The 17,444-nt window shown below is 33.4% G+C and overlaps 1 protein-coding gene across 14 annotated transcripts in view; it reads left to right on the forward strand.

Annotated features, from left to right (window-relative positions):
- The window catches only part of LOC128240255 (thioredoxin domain-containing protein 6-like), a 40,068-nt gene that overhangs the window by 8,806 nt on the left and 13,818 nt on the right, over positions 1-17,444 (forward strand). For 9 of the 14 annotated variants that reach the window (XM_052956803.1, XM_052956802.1, XM_052956797.1 and 6 more), the window contains 13 exons: positions 642-713; positions 1,431-1,547; positions 1,953-2,025; positions 5,980-6,045; positions 8,757-8,836; positions 9,889-9,981; positions 11,140-11,294; positions 11,963-12,147; positions 12,431-12,575; positions 12,911-13,018; positions 13,919-13,936; positions 16,348-16,496; positions 17,171-17,315. In XM_052956803.1, coding sequence (XP_052812763.1) covers positions 642-713; positions 1,431-1,547; positions 1,953-2,025; positions 5,980-6,045; positions 8,757-8,836; positions 9,889-9,981; positions 11,140-11,294; positions 11,963-12,147; positions 12,431-12,575; positions 12,911-13,018; positions 13,919-13,936; positions 16,348-16,496; positions 17,171-17,315 — 1,406 coding nt within the window. Of the gene's footprint in view, positions 1-641; positions 714-1,430; positions 1,548-1,952; positions 2,026-4,845; positions 4,897-5,979; positions 6,046-8,756; positions 8,837-9,888; positions 9,982-11,139; positions 11,295-11,962; positions 12,148-12,430; positions 12,576-12,910; positions 13,019-13,918; positions 13,937-16,347; positions 16,497-17,170; positions 17,316-17,444 lie in introns of all 14 variants that reach the window. The other 5 variants (XM_052956810.1, XM_052956800.1, XM_052956799.1 and 2 more) reach the window with 4 other exon arrangements.

A 17,444-nucleotide genomic window follows, 5' to 3' on the forward strand; every position in this document is an offset into this window, starting at 1 on the left:
AGTTAAATTCTGGAGAAAGCTTGAAATGAACTCTGTCTGCCCGATCACTTCAAATTTTAAAATAGCCACTTAGACCTACCGCCTGCGGAGATAATTGACAGTTCAGGGTTATAAAAGAGTATTTAATTGTGACACGCAATTTCATTGGAAGAAGAGTTGTCTCCCCTGCCTCATGCATATTAAATCATATAAACAAGATTTTGTCAGACAATTTTCCCACGGTATATTTGAGGTGTAACGGGAGAAAGTTCCGTGGTTGCCGACGATGCCCTGGATAGTGTCCAAGGTCCTTTAGTTAAATGCAGAGCTCAGTAAATTGGAGAAAGCAGATCATATTTTCTAATTAAAAACCAAATGACCTTCAAAATGTCTTTAAATGTTCACTTACAATGTGTTTTTATAATTTTTCATTGTTTGTTGTGATACATAAATATTGTCTTTTAAACTTAAAATTTTATACATGTGAATGCATTTAAACAAAATTTGATATAAACATAAACATGTCTCAAGTTTATACTAATAAAATTATTACTTATTATTCATTATTACATTTGATTGGATTAAGAATAATGAATGTAAAATGACAATTTTTAACATATTATAATCAAGTCCGGATACAATGAAACAATTTCTATTAACAGGCAAAGTGTGACACGATAGACGCCCTGGAGAAATACAGGGGTCACTGTGAACCGTGCTTCTTGTTCTTCGCTGTAAGTAACACAGAATGAATTAAAGTGATACTCTTATTCAAAATCAATACATACACATGTATATAACAAACATAAATTTTGAGTGATAAACCTTTAACTACTTACTTAAAAATGCATTTAAGGAAAATATTAATTGCTGATAACAAAATTGTAACGGTGAATTTAATAGCTGAAAACGCAATAATATTAAAAGATTGGTGAGTCAGCTGAAAGATTCACATTGTTCTACTATCGCGTCATAAGGTAGAAATACCGTGTAGTCTGCGTCTTTCTGTAAAATTAAACCTGGTATCCTTCATAAGAACCATTGTTTTCGATGTTTGTTCATCCTTTTTAGAAAATATAAACAATTGTATTAATGGTGGTTACTCTTATTTTCGGGTAAGAGAGCATCTTTAATTTCTTTGCTTCATTTTGAATATTGAACCAAAAGTTTCAGCAATGCAATGTTTTGAAATATACTTTACATAAATACACTTTTTAATATTTTTTACATCTTGAAAATCTTTATACCAAAAGCAATGCACATTGAAGCATGATTTCCTTGAAAATATTTTGAACGTATCATGCTGCGCAAGCTCTGTAAATTTGGTGGTTTGGTTAAGTATAATAACCAATAATAAATTAATAAAATAATAAAGAGGACTGAGTAATTTAGGATCTAACTGTGAAAACTATAATGACAATGCATGCTTAACTAATCTAACTTTCTTACAGGGTGGGGTGATGGTAGCGGTGGTGAGAGGGGCCAATGCTCCGTTAATCTTACGGACCATCACAGAACAGCTGGCACATGAACACAAGGTGTTGGATGGACAAGCTGAGAGGAAGGAGGTAGAAAATTAATAAACATTTTTTTTGTCTGATTTTTAGTTCATCTATTTTTCAAAGATATTTAGTTTCCATTGGATAATTGTTCATTAAAGAAATCAGGTTTATATTTTGGAATGAATTAAATTATGAACAAAACCAGTATTTGCCAGCTATATAGTTCATCAAATCAAGATAAAGTAAGAACAGTTACTGTCTAATCATACCAACCATAAAAATTGAAATCCCTATTGACGACTTTTTGAAACCAAGTGCTTTTTAGGACTGCACTGATCCCACCTGACTCAATGTGATGTGAATCTTATGAATGATGAGTTGTCAAGTTGTGTTGTGTTTTAAACTGTAGGTCAAAGAATGTTTCTTAAAAGATTCAGAAGTATGATACATATATACATGATTATTTTCAAGATTAAGGACACTACGATTGCCCAGCTGAATGAGAGAGACAGGCAGGCAGAGGAGGAGGAAGAGGAACCAGAGGGTAGGTGTTGTCCCCTGCCCCACCCTCAACCTCCCTTGAAATCCTCAATCTCTCCTTAGAGAGGGTAGCCAACCTGGCCTGGATTGGAATTCATCTAAGTTTACACCCCAACCTTATGGTTGAAAGTTTGGCATACCCTCCTAAGGAGGAGGTGGTTGGGGCGTTTTTCTCACATATTCTTACACACCAATCCCTTGCTTCATGGGGTGGGGATGACTTAAATTTACTTATCTCTCCTGCCCTCTAGGGAGTGGGGATTGTGTTTCTAAGATGTACATACCCATACCCTGCCAGGGGGTGGAGGGTTCATGTACATTTACATGACCACTGCTTTCAATATTTTTTTATACTTTACTAGTTTTATACCACATAAATATATTCTATCACATAGATGTGACATGCTTGCATTTCTTAGAGTTGCTACACTTAAAAGTTCAGGCAGAAAGATTGCATTATCAGAAAATCACAAACAGATTGGAGATGCATTACACTAGATTCCAGACTTCCACTAGCTAGCGGGTGAAGGAATGGTAAAACTAGATGTTGAATTGTTGGGTTGATATTTCACACAAACTTTAAGATGTGCTATTTTTGTAAGAGGTAGGGGATACATTTAGATTTTATTATCAATCTTGTACTATAGAAATAAACCTTTAGTAGAAATTGTGTGTCTCACAAATAAGATGGCTGAAATTGTGTGTCTCATGAATTAGATGGCTGAAATTGTGTGTATCACAAATAAGATGGTTGAAAATGTGTGTCTTACAAATAAGATGGCCCAAATTATGTGTCTCACAAAAAAGATGGCCAAAATTGTGTGTCTCACAAATTAGATGGCCAAAATTGTGTGTCTCACAAATTAGATGGCCAAATTTGTGTGTCTCACAAATTAGATGGCCCAAATTGTGTGTCTCACAAATAAGATGGCCCAAATTGTGTGTCTCACAAATAAGATGGCTTTAATTGTGTGTCTCACAAATGAGATGGCCCAAATTGTGTGTCTCACAAATTAGATGGCCCAAATTGTGTGTCTCACAAATAAGATGGCCCAAATTGTGTGTCTCACAAATAAGATGGCTCAAATTGTGTGTCTTACAAATAAGATGGCCCAAATTATGTGTCTCACAAAAAAGATGGCCAAAATTGTGTGTCTCACAAATTAGATGGCCAAATTTGTGTGTCTCACAAATTAGATGGCCCAAATTGTGTGTCTCACAAATAAGATGGCCCAAATTGTGTGTCTCACAAATAAGATGGCTCAAATTGTGTGTCTTACAAATAAGATGGCCCAAATTATGTGTCTCACAAAAAAGATGGCCAAAATTGTGTGTCTCACAAATGAGATGGCCAAAATTGTGTGTCTCACAAATTAGATGGCCAAATTTGTGTGTCTCACAAATTAGATGGCCCAAATTGTGTGTCTCACAAATAAGATGGCTCAAATTGTGTGTCTCACAAATAAGATGGCCCAAATTGTGTGTCTCACAAATAAGATGGCTCAAATTGTGTGTCTCACAAATTAGATGGCCCAAATTGTGTGTCTCACAAATAAGATGGCCCAAATTGTGTGTCTCACAAATAAGATGGCCAAAATTGTGTGTCTCACAAATTAGATGGCCCAAATTGTGTGTCACACAAATGAGATGGCCAAAATTGTGTGTCTCACAAATAAGATGGCCCAAATTGTGTGTCACACAAACAAGATGGCCAAAATTGTGTGTCTCACAAATTAGATGGCCAAATTTGTGTGTCTCACAAATTAGATGCCTGAAATTGTGTGTCACACAAACAAGATGGCCAAAATTGTGTGTCTCACAAATAAGATGGCCAAAATTGTATGTCTCATAAATAAGATGGCCAAAATTGTGTGTCTCACAAATGAGATGGCTCAAATTGTGTGTCTCACAAATGAGATGGCCCAAATTGTGTGTCTCACAAATAAGATGCCTGAAATTGTGTGTCACACAAACGAGATGGCCAAAATTGTATGTCTCATAAATGAGATGGCCAAAATTGTGTGTCTCACAAACGAGATGGCTCAAATTGTGTTTCTCACAAATGAGATGGCCCAAATTGTGTGTCTCACAAATGAGATGGCTGAAATTGTGTGTCTCACAAATGAGATGGCTCAAATTGTGTGTCTCACAAATAAGATGGCTCAAATTGTGTGTCTCACAAATGAGATGGCTCAAATTGTGTGTCTCACAAATGAGATGGCTCAAATTGTGTGTCTCACAAATAAGATGGCTCAAATTGTGTGTCACACAAATGAGATGGCCCAAATTGTGTGTCTCACAAATGAGATGGCCCAAATTGTGTGTCACACAAATTAGATGCCTGAAATTGTGTGTCACACAAAGAAGATTGCTCAGATTGTGTGTCACACAAATAAGATGGCTGAAATTGTGTGTCTCACAAATTAGACAGCTGAAATTGTGTATCTCACAAATTATTAGATGCTTGAAATTGTGTGTCACACAAAGAAGATTGCCCAAATTGTGTGTCACACAAATAAAATGGCTGAAATGGTGTGTCTCACAAATGAGATGGCTGAAATTGTTTGTCACACAAATTAGATGGCTGAAATTGTGTCACAAAAATTAGTTGGCCGAAACTGTGTCTCACAAACTAGTTTGCAGAAATTGTCTCCTGACAGGGGCAAATAACCCCGTGAATTTCAACAAAAAACATACTGGTTCTTCGATTATGTGGGCTACAGCATTAATTTTCATTATGTTTTGTTATTTTGAATATTGGAGATTGAAATTAAGTATTAGCCAAAGAATTCATTTAGGTTTTATAAATGTTAATTTCGTTAAGGAGGCGCTAAGAAACGTCCAACTCAAGCTCAGGCTAGCACCCAAGGGAAAGGTATTGGATGTTGGAATGAAGTTAATCATTTATTTGTTGTTTGGAGATATTTAACAGCTGTTCTTGATAAAAAATGTGGCATTTATAGTACCATTTGTTTAAGAAGTTTGTAACTGTTTGCATTTTATTGATTTTTTGCATGTTAGACTTTGCTTTGATTTTTGTTGATCTATTAAAATGTAACCAATATACATAAAAAAATACTTAATACCATCTTAAGTGATGGCCAAATCACTCATTACAAAAGAGAAGGGCATTCTTAAACTTAAGCACCATTAATTTTAAGTGCTGTAAGTCGTTGCAACACCAGGTACCATATCTGAATATCTCTGTCTAAAAGTTATTTCAGTGTTAATTAAGTTCCTCAACTTAAAATTAAATGGTGAAGATTTAAAAGTTCTTACTTAAAAGTTTGAGTGAATTGGCTACTGCCTTTGTATCATCGTACATTATAATTCATGTTTAGAGAAATCCTGCAATCATTGTAGGATGTAAATTTCTTCTCTGTTTAATATAGGTCCTAAATAAAACTTGGTTTTGTTTCTGGTCACCCAACTGACCCTATCTATTTGCCACTGACTCAATTTATTGTATTGCCCCCAACAAAAAATGTGGTATTCGAAATTGTTCGTCCGAAAATATGGCTACTTTGCTAGTTTTACCATTAGATTTTTGTTCCATATGACAAAATGCCCTTTGACAGTACTTTAACTTATTAAAAAACAACTTCCAACCAAACCAAATCTTTTTGGGCATGTGACTAGAAACAAATCTTTTTGTTTTGGCCTAAGAATCAGACATTGTAAATAGATATACTACTATAAAATTATTATCTGTTTAATACTGTAAATTGGTTGAATTTCGTGAGGGTTATATTTTCATAATTTTTCACGAATCAAACATAGTGGAATATTATCATACCGATAATGATTACCAATGATTCAATAAGGGCTTTGTGAACTTTTAACCTAGCGAATTGGACCAAAACCAGTAAATGGCAAAAAAAAGACCTCGCAAAATAGAAAACAATATACAGTATATTTTCTTTTTTTAGTTGAACTTTTCTCTTCTGGCTTTTTACAGGCCGTAGAATGAACTTTCAGGGAGAAATCATAGACTTTGGGGATGACCTTGAATACACTGGCCAAGGTTAACATTGTTGTAATGTATAATAATCACTGGTCCCCAATGTAGTTATTTATATATGTGAACAGACAGGGAGCTTATCTTTATACATTATATAATTTTTACCCGTCTTCCAAAAACATCCTAATATTGATGATATAAATTATCATGATAAGTACTTACAAAATGCATAAATTCAGATTTTTTTTCTCAGCTTTGTGAATTTTAACCATAAAAAATATCATTAAAAAGGGCTGATAAATATGTCATTGATATCAATAATTTATTGATTTGAAATCCAAGGCATTCTTCCTTCCTGTGGTAAATTTTTAAATAGACAACATCAAAATTATGTTTCATTTTTGTTTGGAACATCTAAAAAAAATAAACAGCTAGTTGTTCTTATAAACTTTCTGCTGTTCACATGTATACAGTCTTAGATTCAGGGTCTTGTATCTCATTCTATTTATCAATAACTGTTGTTTAATAATGTATACATTAATAACAATTCTTGTATTATTGGTAATTTTGAAATCATTTAAAACTACAGATATTCTATTTTTGATGTAGAAGGACCCCAAATCAACTTTTGGTCTCAGACTCCTCCATAGTTTAAAGAAATAAAGCACAGTTCTTAAACAGTGTGTGTATACCACATGATAAATTGCATCATAAATGCTACGTCGGAAGGCAATATTTTGATTTGAAAAAAAAACTTTAAACATAGATAACATCACTATTTATTCACCATTTTAAATGAAACATAGCGCAGTCTTCTTCACTTATGGAGCCCTGCCTTAGATCTTTTACCAGAGTTTGATTGAGAGTTAAGTTTCTTAAAACACCTTGACAAACCTTTTCACAATACGGCCGTCTGACGAAGCACTGTTAAAGCATTATTTTGGAAACAGGTTTTTTAAAGTGTTTGAAGAAACTAATGACCTTATCAAATTTCGGTAATGAAACAAATACGGGGCTCTTTAAGCTTTATAGCCTTTGTTTTATTTAAATTGGAGTTGTACAAGAAAAGTTTTCTTTGATTTAAGTCTTCATTTTAAGCAAAATGTTGCCTTCCAACGTAGCATATATGACGTAATTTATCACGTGGTATACACAGACTGTTAAATAAGGGGACAATATTTATGATTGGTTTACATTCTGGCTCACATCCAATGTTCTGGTATAGGTTTAATGTTGTTTGAATTTTGCGAAATATATAGAGAGGATAATTGTTTGTTTCAGTGTAAGATCTAAAGATAATTTCTTTGAGTGTTCAAGAGGTGGAATATATTGCAAACTTACACTGAATGAAAAGATTTTTCTGTTCATTATATGCCTAAAACAATATAAAATGACAGTAAATTGTAGCTTTATCAAAAAAATGCACCAAATTGTATGAAAATATAATGGCATTTCGGAAATGAAGTTATGGAAAAAGTGTCCGAGCCCTGTGCGCTTTGACATTGAATTGGAAATAATCAGAGCTGGCAAAAATTACAAAACAGTGTTAAACATCAAATTCCATCTTAATTTCTCTGATAAATCTCTTTATATCACTTGAAAGCATATATAATAAACATTGTTTATACATAGTTTCCATTTTCAATGATTCTTCATAATTTCGTTTGCATGTCTGTAACAATACCAGCACATTTGTTTCTCTAGAAATAACATCTGCACATACATTTACATACATATTGTATAACCATGATACATTGATTTAAAGGCACATTCTCTCAGATCATTCATGGATAAAAAATCCTCTCAAAGAAGGGATGGATGTATTTTATAGAAATTTTAAACTGTATTATATGATTGATTTAATAATGTATGAATAAATAGATGTTTAAAATTTGAACGACCTTCTGAAATGAAAATAGAGAGTTACATATCTGACAGAATGTTTCTTAAACTTGATTTCTTAAGTATTTTTTTCTCCTTAAACCATTTTTATTCGCTTTATTTTATTATCTGTTTCATTGACCTAGCTACCTGTACAGTAAATGACTGAAAAAAATATTGTAGAAGCCTGGAAAATGTTGTTGTCAATAGTCCAATTGGATATACCTTGGTGAAGATTTCAAATAATACAAGAAAGCTACAGGGACAAGCCCAGTAGTCACGCCATTATAGTTGCAAGATGGCCTGTTTTCTCTGAAGTTCTAAAAAGTCAGTTATCATTGAAAATCATTTCATAAAGGCACTGTAAAACACACCAAAAAGCTTTGGATGTTGTTTGTATTTTATTGTGTGTGTATTAGGCTTAACTAATTTTGGAATGTTGTGAAGTAAGGTGGAAGATTTCATATTTATTTGCTGCATAATCCTTTTGACTTGTGAAACAAAAATAATATAACAATATTATTAAATATTGCATTGCATATTTATTCTACAAGACCATGGAATATTTTTTTTTCAAATAACTCAGTAAAACAAAATATAAAATATGCATTCTTTGCACAGCTTGATGTACAGAATGACTAAGTTTTTAAGCAATTTTTGTTAATCCCATGAAAGCAAAATGTGCCAAAAGCTTACCTTAAGCCAAACTTTGTTGCTTAATTGTTAAGTACTATGGCAATGAAACTAGTGTCAAGAGCTTTACTCTAAATTGTTTATACAAGTATGATTTACCCCCCTTTGTATCACTAGAAGGTCATGATTTTAAGTATTTATTACTTCCCTTATCAGATAAGATGACTTCCCTTGTATTAACTAGATTATATCTCTTATAGAGCCTGTGAAGGAAGTTTCTGTGGTGATCATAAAGCCAGATGCTGTAGATTCAGGCAAGGCTGATGAAATCGTTGCAGAGGTGAGTTTTTCATATTAGCTTGTCATAAGATTGTCTGTTGTTTTGAAGATAAATATTGAGGTGTTGTCATAGCCATTATAGTGTCTCTGTTGTCACCTGCTGCAACTATCCAATACAATTAACCTTTGCCATAGGTAAATAACTGTTCAAGGTATTTAGATGAAACTCGTTACACCTGTTGCCAGATACAATATTCACATATACAGCTAGACCCATTACTCTAGCTTTAATAGCTTTTGAGTTTCCCTTTTTTATGCCCCCGAAGGTTGGCATATTAAAATCGCACCGTCCGTCCGTCCGTCCGGCTCTGTAACTTTCCCTTGTATGGACAGATTTTAAAATAACTTGCCACATGTGTTCCACATACCAAGACGACGTGTCGCGTGCAAGGCCCGTGTCCCTACCTCAAAGGTCAAGGTCACACTTAGTCTTTATTCACAATGGAGTGCTGCATACAAGGACATAGGGTATAGGATGTCGTGTCCGGGCTGTAACTTTCCCTTGTAAGGACAGATGTTAAAATAACTTGCTACATGTGTTCCACATACGAAGACGACGTGTCCTGTGCAAGACCCATGTCCCTACCTCTAAGGTGAAAGATACACTAAGTGTTTATTCACAAGGGAATTCTGAATATAAGGACATAACAGTGTAGGTTGTCAAGTATGGGTGGTATTTTTTTATGTTCAGAGGAAATTTAAAATAACTTGCCATATGTATTTGACACATAAAGGCAAGATCAACTTTTCATGTACTGACCTTGTTCGTAGGTCAATGTCACATTCGGGGGCATTCGTCACATACTGGGACAGCTCTTGTTTTCAATTTATATCTTAAAGAGGAACGTTGGTTTTTTCACTTGCATAGTTGTAAACATTCAAACTTTATTATTGCATAAGTAGTTTATATACCTCGGAACCTTTTTGTATTTTATTTGTAAACCCTGATCATGACTTTCTAAAGATAAATGAATGTTAGGTTAATAAAAGAGTAAGACGCCACTTACTGTTGTTTTGCAAACCATCTTTTTATCATCTTCTTCTATGTTATAGATGAAGAAGCGTGGCATTGAGATACTGCAACAGGATGAAAGACAGCTGACAGAGGATGAGGTGAAGAATATCTATACTCACCTTCAGGATGAGGTAAACTTGGCATTCTTTTTGAGTATTTTTATGCCCCCACAAAGTGGCGGCATATAGGGTTGCCCTTGTCCGTACGTACGTCTGTCTGTACGTACGTACGTCCCGAAGATTGTTTCCGATCTAATTCTTGAAAACCGTTTGTCCAATCCTCACCAAACTTTAAACACATGTTTGTGACCATAATATCTTGATCAAGTTCGATAGTCATGAAATCGCTTTAGTCATTTAGGAGTTACGGCCCTTTTTTGCCAAAAATACTTCAAAAATATATGTTTCCAATCTAATTCTTGAAAACTGTTTGTCCAATCCTCACCAAACTTTAAACACATGTTTGTGACCATAATATCTTGATCAAGTTCGATAGTCATGGAAATCGCTTTAGTCATTTAGGAGTTACGGCCCTTTTTTGCCAAAAATACTTCAAAAATATATGTTTCCAATCTAATTCTTGAAAAGTATGTGTCCAATGTGGATCCAACAAGTTTTTTCCTGCCTGAATGGCGCCATATAACCTATACAGTCTTGCGATGCCGTAAAACCCAACTCAACTCAACTTATCCTATATGTGCAGATTATCCTGAATAATCATTATGGCTTATTTTCTGTGTCAAAAAATCGAAGTGAGGGCATCCGTGTCCTATGGACACATTTCTAGTTTTTAAATTTCTTCTCATGAATATTAATGAATTCCTTATAAAATTGCAATCATTTTCATACCCGATATTATATCATATAATATATATTATATATTATTTCATATCAGTTTAAGATTTACATCTGAACAAAGAAATATCAAATAAAAGTAAACAAATAATAGGAAGGCAATTTGACACAAAAATTGCTTCATATTATGTATATTCAGCTTTATCTGTTTTGCATTCAAATGATTTTTACTCGATGTGATTCTCATATCAGTCAATTCTTATGAAACAGCATATTTGCCCCCTAAATTTATATTAAATGGTGTTAGGCAAAGAAATTGTTTACCTATCACAAGCATTTTATCATACATTGCTTGAATAGTTTAACAACGCACCCTTTGGTTCTGCAAATGCACCAAGTATATTTCTGACATAAATGTTATACTATTTGATGGTAAATTAAAAAAGCCAGCTTTCAAAAACATTTTAAGTTGTGTAAGCTAATGATGTCTTTCAGGAATACTTCCCAGACTTGGTGACATACATGACAAGGTCCCCATGTATTGTCATGGCCATCACAAAGGGAAAGACTGGAGACAACATTATCAAGGAATTTAGGGAACTGATTGGACCTACTGAAGTGGAAGAAGCAAAGGAACAAGCTCCAGAAAGGTGAGGTTCAAGGGTTTGGGTTGGTAGTGTATAAAATTTAGACACCCATCTGTATTGCTTCTGCAATTCTAAAATAATCAATACTTAATAATATACATATCTTTTAACTCTACCTTTTTCTGGTTTCTGTTTTTTAAAGTTAAACTTTTTTAACATTTTGAAGGTACTATCAGTATCTCTTTGGCACTGTTTCAATCATTTAAATTAGACTTTTTGATGAAAAAGCCCGAATTCATATACTATACCTTGGCATCAAATTTTTTAACAAGCCCTGACATAAAAAATTCAGAATTTGAGCAAGCCCGGAAGACATTAAACCTGTGCAGGGCCTGCGGGCTTGTGTTAATTTCTAACACTGCTGTTTAACAAACTCTACTCTGATTTATATGTGTAAAAAGGCAATAGAAACATATTAAAATTATATGATATCAGCACCAGTCAAGATTGATAACATGTCTGGAAAATGTACATAAAATACAATATTAAAGTCTTTAAAGGGCTCACAAAATTAATGTTTTGTAGAATGCTTTTTTATGACAAAATATAGTTTGGCAAATCATTTGGAGTGTTAAAACTATGATACAGACAGCTGGAACAAATGTTGCTATATGCTTAAATGGTGTCTTTGAGGTCTTTGATTTTGAAAAGCATTTGTTTTGCATACACAGCTTAAGAGCCAAGTTTGGTGGTGAGAAGTATATGAATGCTGTCCATGGTAGTGACAGTTCAGACACTGCTGCTCGCGAGCTGGCATTCTTCTTCCCCAACTTTGCAGCACCAAAGATTGAGGGCAAAGGAAAGTTACAGAGAACTTTGGCTCTCATCAGACCGGATGCTTACAAGGAGCACAAAGGTGGGTGCAAATAAGATGTGGTTTAGATTTACCATTTTAATCTGTGTCTTTCCGTTGAAGTATTATAAAAACTTGAACCAGAAGATGGTACTGTTCTCTTTCAAAACGAATTTTTCCTTGACATAGAACCTTTATCAACTTAAATACAGAATTTAAACCTTTTCAAAATAAGGTTGTAGCAATGCCATTCTATGATTTCTTAGTTGTGGAATTTCACAGTCTGAAAGAAAGAAAAAAAAAAAATTGAATCGAAAATTGTTCACATGCTCCAGTCCATTTTCAGATGAAATCCTGGCTAAGATCCGTGAGGCAGGGTTCAAGGTAGCCATGTCAAAGGAGGTTCATCTGACTAAGGAACAGGCAGAGGACTTCTACAGCGAACACAGAGGACAGGAGTACTTTGATGAACTCACTGACAGAATGTCCAAGTTAGTATTGTTATAAAGGATTAAAAGATATCATCATGATGATTCATTTAAATAACAAATTCAGTTTTGATGGACTCAATGTCAGTATATAAACTTCATAACAACATTATTGACTATGGAAGGCAAAGGTTTACATCTACACAACATCAATATTTATTTATTTGATCACCATGCATTTGCCTAACGTTTGCTGTTTCAAAACAGTGGGAGCAAAGCACTGTTATACAGTTACAGGTAGTTTGGCCAGAGAAGAAGCAAATGCCAAATGCTAGGTGAATGAGGTGAAACCAGACAGAGATTAATTTATTTTCTACATACATTTTGTATTAATTCAGTGGTGCGCTTTTGGCTCTTGGGCTGGCTAGAGAGGAGGCCATTGCTGGATGGAGAGACATGTTGGGGCCAACCAAGCTTGAAGATGCAAAGGAGGAGAAACCAGACAGGTAAAGCCAAATAAGTCAAATAATTATTGGCTTGGGTATTGTTTATTTAACAAGTTTTTGAACAGCTTAAACACTGTTCTCAGTGAGTGATTAAATTGTATTTCCCCTGTCATGGACAAGACAGTCAATATATATGATGTTTTATGCATTTTACAAGTTAAATTGAATAGTTTGAGTTCTTTAACAATCAAAAATTGAATCAAACTCACTGAAAACAAAATTTGTTTAACCCATGTGCATGGAATGGTACTTCTGTTGAAAGCATGTGGATATTGTTTCATTATTTAAAATAAAAGCCTCCATCATGTGACGTCAAAGGCTTGGTAAATAAAACATTAAAATCAAGCGTTTATGTTTATGAAAAAATTCATATGATCATGGCATTCCAAATTAAACCCCATAATAAATAGATAAAAAATGGTAGAAAATAGTAAAAGATGGACCTCCTGATTTTAAGCAGCTTCAGAATGGGGAATGGTAGATGATTATACTTTACACCTCTTAGGTGAGGATTAAGACAGAGAAGTTGACAATGTTATGAGCATAAACATTATATATATGTACAAGATATCATTCCAGCCAAATGTATTTTGATTTTTTTTTCATATTCATTTTTGTTTTGTTATACAAGATCCTACCCACATCAAAATAGACCAGGAGTAAACTTTTTTATCAGATATGTTACCCTAAATTTAATTGTTATAACTCTATGTACAATTTCTTTATTGTAAATGGTCATTTGATATAATTTCATACTGGCATTTTCTTTTATGCTGTCAAAACAATTGTCAATGTATCTTATAGCAATTAAATAACACTTTAATTATCAATTACCAAGTACTTTAATTATCAATTACCAAGTAAGTACTTTACATTACGATGTTTCTTTCAATATCTTAGTGATGGTCAACCTAAAAGGTAGGGATAACAACAGCTAGAATATTGTATGAAGTTTACCAATTAGATGTTTACCAATTAGATGTTTACAAATTAGATGTTTCCAGATCAAATGTTTGAACTTTGTGGGTCCAATGAATGAAACATTAAAAAGAACATGTTTGCATAATAGAGCGAGCTTGCTTTCAGATCTTAGTTTAGGAATATTTGGATTATTTCATACATTATTGTAAGTTCTCATTTCATGAGTTCTATTTTCACTGCAACTATGCATTAGTTAGATGACATGAAGTAAAATCTTTAGCTATTAAGATTTTACTTCAGGTCATCTAACTGACCTAGAATACAACCTCATTGGCTGACACATTATTTACACAAAATGGGACACAGGGAGTGTGTATCAGATGAGTGGCAGTAGGCGGACCTTTAAACACCCACAAAATTGAAATTCTTAATGTTTAAGCCTATAACATAATGATTGCCTATCTGCAACTTCATTGGCTGAAAATTTAGGTTGTATTCTATGTACTTTAACTGATGATAAAAAAACACTCTATGTACTTCGGTTATGTGGTAAGTAGTTCCTGATAGACTTTCAAATGTACTCTGGAAACTAAACAAACATATCTAAAATTATGACTTGTTCAATCTGTTAAAGAACATGAGTGTTAAAGATATGATGTTAATAGATTTTGACTTGTACAGCTAATACTCTTAATCTGTTTAAAACTGCACTCTCACAGATTGACCATTTTTACCAAAAATATTTTGGAATAAACCAAATTTCACAAAAATGTCTGAAACCTGGTGATATAAGACTGCAGATAAAAGATCAGATTGCAGTTTTTATTATTTATCCTCGAAAATTAATGTTTTATAGAAAAAATGTATTTAACACTCAATGTAAAATTTGGCAGTTTTCCAAAAATTGAGATGTGTTCAAATGTGAGTTTTGTTATATGACTGAATTGAAAGCATTGATGCCCAAATCCGCTGATTCTGAGACAAAAAATGAAAACGTCAAATCAGTCAATCCGTGGGAATGCAGCTTTTAAGTATAATTAAGTGCACTCTGCCTTTATTGATTATTTTTGTGTTCACATTTTATTACATCTGTGATCATTTATGTGGTGTCACAAATTTTTTCTCACTTTTATGCAATCATATGAATGTAATTCTAGCTTGTCTGCTTTTTTTAGTAAAAAACTAGATGTATTCTTATAGCTTTGGTGTCATTGTCAGCAATGGTCTTCGGCATTCGAAGTGCCATTGGCATGCAAAATGGCTTACCTTGGTCGTAAATCAAAAATGTTCAAGATATTTGAATTCAATTTCGTACACATGTTGCCATTAGGAAAAAAAAGGGCATGTACTAAACAGCCCATAAGTTTTGAGTGAAAAAGTTGTTGAGTAATGCCCCTTTGTTGATTAAAAACAGACAAGCATTGATGTTCACTCCACAGCATTCTTGTGTTATGCATGTATCAACATATAACGCATACCAACATTTGTTGTACAAGTTTGATGTACTAGCAGGGATTCATTTTGATAACAGAACTATTGTTGTATTTGTGCTCATTTTCAGTCCTTTTAAGCATTTAAAAAAACATAAGTTTGGTTCATTTATCATTTTGCATCTTGTTCTATAAAATATTGTCAAGTTCCATATGCACACATTACATGCATGTATTCAACATAATAAGTGTATTGTATAGTATTGTACAGCTGTTTTGTAGTTTGTAGAACATCATAATTATTGTAGTCTTCCCTACCTTTATCTGCTGCCAGTTTCTCAAAATTAATGTTCGTGTTGCACATGGTGTTTAATCCTTAAAGGGGCTAAAAACCAGATGTTACAATTGCAAGAAAAAAAGAAAATTGTCAAAAAACTTACATAAAATTGATATCGTTGTTCACAACCCATTGAATCTTACTTACTGATGAATCACATTGCTACCGAAACATATATATCTTTCGCAGTTTTGGGGTATTTTTTCAATTCAAAATTTACTTGGTTTGTCTACCATGTAAATACCAGTAAATTTTAAAAAAATTGTCAGTATATGTATCTGTACTAATCATGTGACTTTCACATGCTAAATTTACACACTAAAAACTGAGAAAACATTATGCCCTATTTTTAAACGGGTAAACTCAGCTGAGACAGCAACAGTATATTATTTTAATCACATCAAGTGATATATTATCCACATCATATTACCAGTAGCTCATATGATTTTTTATTGGGGTTGGATGTGATGGTAGTGTGGGGGGATGAGGGAGTTCACCTCCACCCTGTTTTATTTGCAGTAAACTATAGGTGGGGATAGTTTTTGCAGCAAATAGAACAAATGTTTTTGAAGCTGGCCCAAGAATGATGATGTAAACTCTTCACCATAATAAATATACTAACCACTTTAATATATCTCCAGTCTTCGAGCCCAGTTTAGTGTAGAGGGAGCCAGTATCAACATGCTTCACGGGTCAGACTCTGAAGAGACAGCGAAAAAAGAGATAGAATACTTCTTCCCCATGGAACAGACTATCGCTGTGATCAAGCCAGATGCTCACGGAACAAAGGGTGAGGTTTTTTTTTCCTACCCTTCTCTTAATAAGTTACACTTTTATTCAAAAACAATACATACACATGTATAACAAACATCAATTTTGAGTGATAAATCTTTAACTACTTACTAAATGATGCATTTATGGAAAATATTTATCACTGATTTCAAGATTGTGTATTCAATAGTTCAAAACGTAAAATTATTAAATGATTGGTGAGTACTAAATGATTTACTGTGATCTACTATCGTCTCATAAGCAAGAAATATTGTGTATTGAAATAACTTTGTATTCTTCATAAAAACCATTGTTTTTATCATTTATTCATCGCTTTTGGTATTTGAAGCAATGGTATTAATTTAGGAAAATCTTATTTTGGAGTAAGAGTGCTTCCTTAATAGCTTTAGCATTTTTTAAAGAAAAAAATGGGGTTTTGTAATAGCATTGGTAGTTGATATTGATAATAAACCTTTGTCATAACTTTGTCATAAAAATTACTGAATATATATATATAATGAAATTTGATACACATTTTTCCAGAAAAGATTTGAACATGATACTATTGCATCATCAAGCCTATAAATTTGAATTGTGATGATGAGCTTTGTCAGGTGCAGGTATGCATCTAAGATATGATAATGCCAGTAGATATTAGAGCATTACAATTACGAAAATTCTGTAATCTTTCAGATGAGATTATTGACAAGATCCATGAGGCTGGTTTCCGAATCGCTGCTCGCAAGGAGACTACACTGTCCAAAGAGATTGCAGAGGAGTTTTATGGTGATCATAAGGACAAGGAATATTACAATGAACTTGTGGACCATATGTCCAGGTATGCTTGTAAGAGTAGGAAAACAACCCACCATTAATGAATGAGTTTTGGACCATTAAATATGTTTAATTAGTGTTTGATGTATTTAATGACTTATTATGTGTGCCATTAAATGTGATCGCAATAGAT

Source organism: Mya arenaria, chromosome 7, assembly GCF_026914265.1.
Source record: "Mya arenaria isolate MELC-2E11 chromosome 7, ASM2691426v1".
Taxonomy (NCBI): Eukaryota; Metazoa; Mollusca; class Bivalvia; order Myida; family Myidae; genus Mya; species Mya arenaria.